The sequence below is a fragment of the Ipomoea triloba genome, chromosome 4, assembly GCF_003576645.1.
Source record: "Ipomoea triloba cultivar NCNSP0323 chromosome 4, ASM357664v1".
Classification (NCBI taxonomy): Eukaryota; Viridiplantae; Streptophyta; class Magnoliopsida; order Solanales; family Convolvulaceae; genus Ipomoea; species Ipomoea triloba.
Window position 1 is genome coordinate 12,241,654 of NC_044919.1, and position 7,579 is coordinate 12,249,232.

Sequence of the window (7,579 nt, forward strand, 5' to 3'; positions counted from 1 at the left end):
TTTTTTTTTTTTTTTTTTTTTTTTTTTTTTTTTTTTTGTTTTGTTTTGTTTTGTTTTTAATGTAATAATAATGCATAACTAACCTTCAAGGCCTGGCCTAGTGGCAAAACCCTTGAGGTTAGGGAATGCGTAGCTGGTCACAGACACAGAACTATGCCTTAACCCTAATCTAGTTTAGATCAGCTATATGGTTCTATTTTTGCATCAATTCTCTTTATTGCTAGTCCAGGTACAATCCTTAGCACCACCCTCCTTTTCTAAAAAATGTCTACTCTTATCTCACACGCCCACATCATCACGCATGCCAAAACCATCTTAATCAATACTTCTCAAATTATGCGCCTCATTTATAAAGTGATCTGTTCTTTTAATATACCAAACAAAATGTGATGCTTTATTCATACACATCCATCATAGCATGTCAATATTCTACACTTTTTGGGATCGAGCCTGACCTCCATCCCCCTTTAGGTTCCTAATTACAAGGTAGAGTAAGCCTACCAAATTAAAATATTCCCGCTGTCCCCCTCTAGATGGTGAAAAAATGTCCTTTCCTGAAAGTAAGGACTGGTTTGGGATTATTGTTAGGCCTAAAGTCCAGATCAATGTAGCTGTAAGGCTTTTCTTGAGTGGTTTGCTGATTCTTTAAATGGTTATAGTGTAGTGGGTTGATTTGACTCAACTTGGGGGACGAAATAAACAAGTTTTGATCAAAATACAACAATAAAAGAAAGATACATGAGAAGCCTAAGATTGAAATCCAAGCAGCATAGCTAAAATCTTAAGTTGTTAGTGAGGATACACATTTACTTTTTCATATTTATCCTAAAGAATAGCTATAAAGTTAAGGTTTTGGGAGACGGGGATGAAACATTTGACTGATTCAGGGGATGCAGTTTCAATAAGTAAAAATTTTGTGCTCTTTATTGTTCATTGTGCAATGGCTAGATGTGTTTTCTGCCACTCTTATTTTTCGCTTTCCTATTTCAAATTACTTCCAATGCTTCATGAAAGTTTGGGCTTAGAAAGAACGGTTATGATGCAGCACATTCTGATACGACTGTTGCAAGGATGCTTGTGGGCAATAAATGCGATTTGGGGGATATCAGGGCTGTGACTGTAGAAGAAGGGAAAAGCTTGGCAGAAGCCGAAGGGTTATTCTTTATGGAGACATCTGCTCTGGATTCGACAAATGTGAAGCAGGCTTTCGAGATCGTTATCCGGGAGATATATAACAATATTAGCAGAAAGGTTTTGAACTCTGATTCTTTCAAGGAAGAAGTATCTGTGAACCGTGTTAGCCTTGTCAGTAATGGTGGCCCCGATGGATCTAAGCAGAAACAAGGCTATTCTTGTTGTTCCAGGTAACCGGGTTTCTACACCAATGGTTGTCACGCGCCATTCATATCTACACACGCGAACCTGTGAGTGAATAACAAGATTGGATTAATCACCGCTAGTCTACAATTCAAGGTCTTGTAAAGGTTTGTTTAACTATTTGGTTTGGTCGGTTTGTGGGTTCATTTGTTTTCATTTTTGAATTTCGAGAGATCTCAATTACATGAAAGGTCACATATACAACCTGTGGAAATTATAGTTGTATTTTTTTTTTCTATGGATCCATCATCATCAATATATCTTGTAAGTGAACACTATTTCTCTGTTAATTATGTGTTTCAACTGCAGTTGTTTACCTATGAATTTCTTTACTCCTCGGTAAAGTTCAAAAGATTTTATGCTAATGATTGTATATGAAACTCAGCTATGGTCATCTTGTCAATAAACTATACATATCTTGAACTATTGGATATTTTATATGTCAATTTCACACCAAATGCAGGGATGTTGCAATTCATGTTTACCTAAACTATGTTCTAGAACATGTATCCAATGGACCACTAAGCTTGTATTGGCATCCCATGGAATCAACTAATTTCCTAGCACTTTGACCTATATGGCATCAAGATTCTCATCATTGTTGCAAGGGTAGTTTTATTCAATCATTGTTTTATCAACATATTGACAACAAATCATGATATCTTTGGTATTTGGTACTTAGCCTAGGGCTAGGCTATCTCCATGTTTTAGTATATGTTTTTTTTTTTTTTTAATTTACGAAAAAGCTTGTAGCAGCCATATGAAGGTGCCCTCTGAGTGAAGCTCGTTTTGAGATAAGACTCTTATGGGGAGTCAAATTAAAATATTTATGATTATTATATTGACCAACTTGGCTGGGTTGTCTCTTTTTTTTTTTTCTTTTTTTTTCTTTTTTTTTTTAAATCAAAAGAGAGGGGGATACTCCGAAACTAGTAGTTTAGTAAACTAGTGGTCGCATGAAACAGAGTGGTAACGCCTATCATGTCATCAGCAATAAAAGTCTCCAGCCCTGCAGGAGGGATCTCAAAATTTCTCTGGTCAGTGTCCTGATAGGCACCAATATTTGTAAGACGATCCGCCACCCTATTTTGCTCACGAAAGATAGGTCTAAAACTTATTCTCGGGAACATATCCTTCCCATTCTTGATAGCTGCAATAGTTTCACTAATGGGTCCTCTCAAACTGATTGACCCCGTAACCCATTTTGACAACTTCCCCGACATCAGTCTCACTTCAAGATCTCCTTTTTAATATCTATTATATTGTCATTGACACACATAGTAACATGTATCTCAACCAATAATAAATTAACACATCATCATTTCACGGAGTAAAGTAAAAGTTATAATTAATTTATTTTTCTCTTCAAATTAATATGTTATGGCCTACTCTCAATGAGAGACGTGTCAATGTATCATTGATTGAGACACATGCTGACGCGATGTTTAAAGGATGCCTAATCTTATCTCCGACAAGGCTATGGCATTGATGAGAAAGAACATATGGAAATTAAATGGAAACTACAAGCATATAAAAATAGTAAAGATTCTTAATAATGGCCATATCAAATCTATAACATTATTTTCAACCATTTCTCTTCAATGCACCAAGTGCTTCATTGTGGAGGGTCTGCACAATATCACTGAGAACCCAAAATGCCCCACTACCAAGTCCACCCTTTATCAATGCTCACAAAAAGATACTATCAAGCCAATCTTCATCTAAACTTAAGGGTTGACCTAATAAACAACTATTACTTGTTAAACATGCTTTTAAGGTATAATATCTTGAAGCAACATTTATCTAAGTATGCACTCAGAGAGGTTTATGTTAATGTTTCTTGAAATTGTATTTGTTGTACACTAGTAAAGGTTAGTCAAGTATTATTTTTTTTAGTAGGCCCTTAACTGTATGAGGCATTTTTAAGTCTGCACCATATTCAGACTAATACCTGTTCGCATTGACCCAATTAAAACTAGACAAGAGGGGGTTCAAACTCCTGACCTCTTTTAAGGAAAAGAGTGCACTCACGCCAATCAATCAAGCTGGTTAAAGGTTAGTCAAGTATAAAGTTCAGATACCCATATTTAAAAAAAAAAAAATTTTATTAAAATATAGCTAAAAACACAGTTTCATTTTCACAAGAGAAATGACCATTATATTAAAGTATCAAACTATATAATACATGGAGCTAAGGCTTCTAGAGGCTTTAGCATTCTTGATATATATTAAAGTACCTATCTTACCCAAGCTTCCATATTAGGTGGGTTTGGAGAAAGATTAAGACATGATGGAAGACAAAGTCTAATCTTCCACAGTCTAGTATTTTATTCTTTTTCTGAAATGAAAATTCTATTGGAGCTTTTCTTATCATTACATGGGCTATGGGGGCCTAGTGTCCAGAATGAGATCTCCAGTGCCTTGCCTTCTCAAAGCCATTCTTGTAGTAATGGTAGTCCTGGAAAGTCTGCTCTATTTCAGCTTGTGTGTTCATCACAAAAGGACCGTACTGAACGACCGGCTCGTTGAGTGGCTGCCCGCCCAACAAAACGAATCTCAGGGGCGAGGAGCCCTTGTTCCATACGCTTAGGCCCTCGCCCGGACCCAAAACCAAGCAGTGGTGAGCTGATGCGGGCTGTGAATTCGGGACGCCAAACACCCCCTCTCCTTCGACGATGTAGACAAACGCGTTCCATGATTCTGGGATGCTTTGGTGGTATTGAGACGACGGGTTTAGAGTGAAATCGAGGTACATTGTGGGAGTTCTTGTGTAAACCGGGGACTTCACGCCCATCGCCTCTCCTGCTATAATCTTTACTTCAACCCCGTCGTTTTCTGCATTCGGGATGTCTGCACTCAACAGTTCTTGATAGTTTGGCTCAATCCTACAGCATTTTTGTTCCAGACCAGAATAAGGAAATTAAAGTATTTCAACAGGTCACAATTATCACACTTGGACTACAAGTGTCCTTAAAAGACAACCTTTTCAAGTTGTAGTGAACATAAGTCAACTTTGATGATTAGGCTAACAGTTTCATACTTGGACTGGCTTATGCACAGTAGCTAAAATGGAAAGTTTTACCAAGTATGCAACTTTTTTCTGTTCAAGAAGAAATAACAGATAATAATACAACACCATATATCTTACTTACATTTTGTCCTTGGAGGCAAGATTGATCCAGAGTTGCAACCCCTTTTGTGTACCTTCCCCTACAGGCATTTCAGAGTGAACTATACCTCTCCCTGCCGTCATCCACTGCATCAAAGAAAAAACACAAAGTTCCTAAACCACATAGTTCATCAAACATTGTTTACATTTTTTGGAGAATCCTGCAGTCACTACCCGAGGGCGTGCCTGGGTAAACCCCGCCTTATGACTCTAGTTGGCAAAGGACTACAATGAGGTAGACCAGCCTAGGTTGCCTACCGGCTCAAACCAAGAAAGCCAATAAACCTCCCACCAGGAGTCGAATAACTTGTAACCTTGTGGTTACAAAGTCAACAATCTGATCAACTTGACTAGAAGATGCCATTTTCTTGAGCTTTAACGTCATGAACCAAGTCATCTATACCTGCACATCACCAGTTCCTATTGTACCCTTGTGCCCAGCAAAATCTTGATGGGTAAAAGCTCCCTAGACAAGGAAGATAAACATAATTAGCAACTCAGAACTTCCTATATCTATATATGTATCTATGTATGTATCCAATTCCAATTTTAAGATCAAAATTTACCTCCAGCATATATGTTACAGTCTCAAATCCTCTGTGTGGGTGGTCAGGAAATCCAGCAGGCAATGATACTGATAAATGATAACCAAACAGAGTAAAAAACCAAATCCATTCCACATAAAACAGCAAAAAAAATCTCTAGAAATGAATTGAAGAATCTGGTGTACCTTCAAACTCATCCAGCATGAGAAATGGGTCGAGATTCTTCAATTCAGGCCTGCAAATCAAATTTTCCCAAACATAAAAACAAACAAGCAATCACTACCTGGATAATGAACAAATGCAGATAAAATGCCAGAACTTTAATAACAATACAAGAATTGGAAAACCCAATTGGCAAAATCTCCTACCAACCAATACCCAGAATCCAAATTAAACAAACATTAAACCATAAACAGACTGGAAATCAAGAATGGGTACCTTCCAATGCTTCTTCTAACACGGGCACCATCACCCTCACTCTGTTGCTTGGCCAAAACCTTCTTCACAACCAATCTCGGGTTATCAAAACCAGAATGATCAGATCCAGAAGACATGGTGATTATATCTTTTCTGATACAAAGAGAAACCAATAACACAAAAACCAACTGATACAACAGTAAAGACACTAAGATTCGTCTGGATAACTTAGCTCTCATACAAATATCAAATTTCTTCTCTTTTCTTCTTTTCTGGGAAGTGAATATATAGCCGTGTATTTATACAGGCGTGGATGGGTGGGTGGCTCGTGCGTGTTCGTTTGTTGTCTGCATTCATTCGTAACGAATTTTCTTATGCGGGCGGGGAGGTGAGGGGTTGGGTGGGACCCGCGTCTTGATTCGAATGGATAGATCGTAGATGAGATGATGATGATATCAGGATCATGTCACGGTGACGAAAGAAATCTCTTTTGTTGTGTGAATGTATGAACTAATGAAAGGGCTTTCTTAAAAGTCAAATACTTCATAGTGCAAGAGGAAAAAATGTTCTAGAAGGATTTGTAATTTTGTATGTTGCGACGCCATATTTTCCTCCTGCCAGCTAAAGTACAATCCTCTGGAAAAATATCTTTTTTTTTAATTTAAAATAAATGACATTACAACTTTCGTCCTTAAATTATTAAATACTCTATAATTTTTTAGATTTACTCCTTTCATCCTTAATTTTTCTGTAATTGTTATTTTCGTATCTAATAATAAAACAATGGGTCACACTTGTGTGAGGCCGTCTCATTGTGGATAAAGAAATCTCTACTTTAAGAAAAAAGATTAAATAAATTAATAAAAATTTGAAAATTTAAAATATTGGCAAAAACTTGTGTGAGACCGTCTCACCATAAGACGGGTCGGGTCGGGTCGGGTCGGACCACAATGCAAATGTAACACTTATATGCACAAATATCATACTTATATACTCAAATGTAATACTAATTAGGAATAAATTTTTTGTTACTTATTAGGGTAAATGTAATACTTTTAAAGGAAAATACAATACTTTTACATTTCGATTTAAAAGTATTACATTTTTCCTCAAAAGTATTATATTTTCCCTTATAAGTGAGAGACACTTGTCAACATTACTTATTATGAAAAATGTATTACTTTTTCTCTTATAAGTAATAAAATTTGTATTTTTGATTAGTGTTATATTTGAGCATATAAGTATGAGATTTGCACATATAAGTATGGCATTTGCATGGTGCTTTGACACGACCCGACCCGTCTCACGAATAAGGATCCATGAGACGGTCTCACACAAGTGTGACCCAAAACAATACCTTCTAATAAGACTTTTTAGTTCAAAATATTTTAATTTGTTACAACTCTTCAGCAAACCCGATACCCAAATTATATACCAACACTTCAGCAATGTTCTACCCGGCTTGGACTCAAACTGGGTCAAATCCAACCCGATATGCATTTTTCGGGGGTTGAACTCGTGAAAATTAGGACTTGACCCGAAATGTGCTTAGCCATATAGTATCCAAAATCTCTAGTCTATACTATCTATACTCTATACTATATATAAAAGTAACATGCATCCTCCTTCCAAATTTTCCCGCTCAAACTTTTGTTAATATTTAATTACATAATTTATTAGTAAAATAATTAGTAAAGCTTAATTGGTAAGAAAATTTTATATGGAAATTAATAATATCTATTAATTATAATTGGTAAGAATCATTATTGGCAAATTGAAAAAGGAAACGAATATTATTATTTAATGGAAAATTATAAAGATTCCTAATTGACTGAAATAATATTTGATTAAGAGGTAAATTGAAAAAGGAATCTAATATTATTAATTTATAATTCACACATTCGCTACCTATAAATACAATGGATGGTCTCCTCTCCTCATGTTGGTAGTTCTCTCATTCCCTTCTTCCATCACTCAATAAGAAATCATAAGTTGAAAGTTGACACTATATTTACTTTTTACATGTCTAATTGCACGTGTAATTCCAAATAGCTCTTGAACGCAGTTTTAC

General features: G+C 36.0%; 2 protein-coding genes across 2 annotated transcripts in view; one reads left to right on the forward strand and one right to left on the reverse strand.

Annotated features, from left to right (window-relative positions):
• The window catches only part of LOC116017657 (ras-related protein RABA5c-like), a 4,097-nt gene extending 2,388 nt beyond the window's left edge, over positions 1-1,709 (forward strand). The window contains exon 2 of the mRNA XM_031258279.1: positions 1,046-1,709. Coding sequence (XP_031114139.1) covers positions 1,046-1,368 — 323 coding nt within the window. The 3' untranslated portion in view covers positions 1,369-1,709. The remainder of the gene's footprint in view (positions 1-1,045) is intronic.
• A 1,798-nt stretch (positions 1,710-3,507) lies between these two features.
• Positions 3,508-5,785, reverse strand: LOC116015124 (pirin-like protein). The gene is made up of 6 exons (XM_031255137.1): positions 5,530-5,785; positions 5,277-5,326; positions 5,113-5,180; positions 4,950-5,012; positions 4,530-4,633; positions 3,508-4,262 (listed from the first exon to the last, which is right to left on the reverse strand). The coding sequence occupies exons 1-6, from the start codon at positions 5,745-5,747 to the stop codon at positions 3,770-3,772; spliced, it is 996 nt and encodes a 331-aa protein (XP_031110997.1). The 5' UTR covers positions 5,748-5,785; the 3' UTR covers positions 3,508-3,769.
• Between the last annotated feature and the right edge of the window lie 1,794 nt (positions 5,786-7,579).

Bases quoted from the DNA above. Each gene is read 5' to 3' on its own strand.
- LOC116015124 (XM_031255137.1), bottom strand. From the start codon at position 5,747: ATGAGAGCTAAGTTATCCAGACGAATCTTAGTGTCTTTACTGTTGTAT. The intron at 5,327-5,529 runs GTACCCATTCTT...TTTGATTTGCAG, and splicing joins GTTAGAAGAAGCATTGGAAG to GCCTGAATTGAAGAATCTCG. The intron at 5,181-5,276 runs GTACACCAGATT...ATCATTTATCAG, and splicing joins CATGCTGGATGAGTTTGAAG to TATCATTGCCTGCTGGATTT.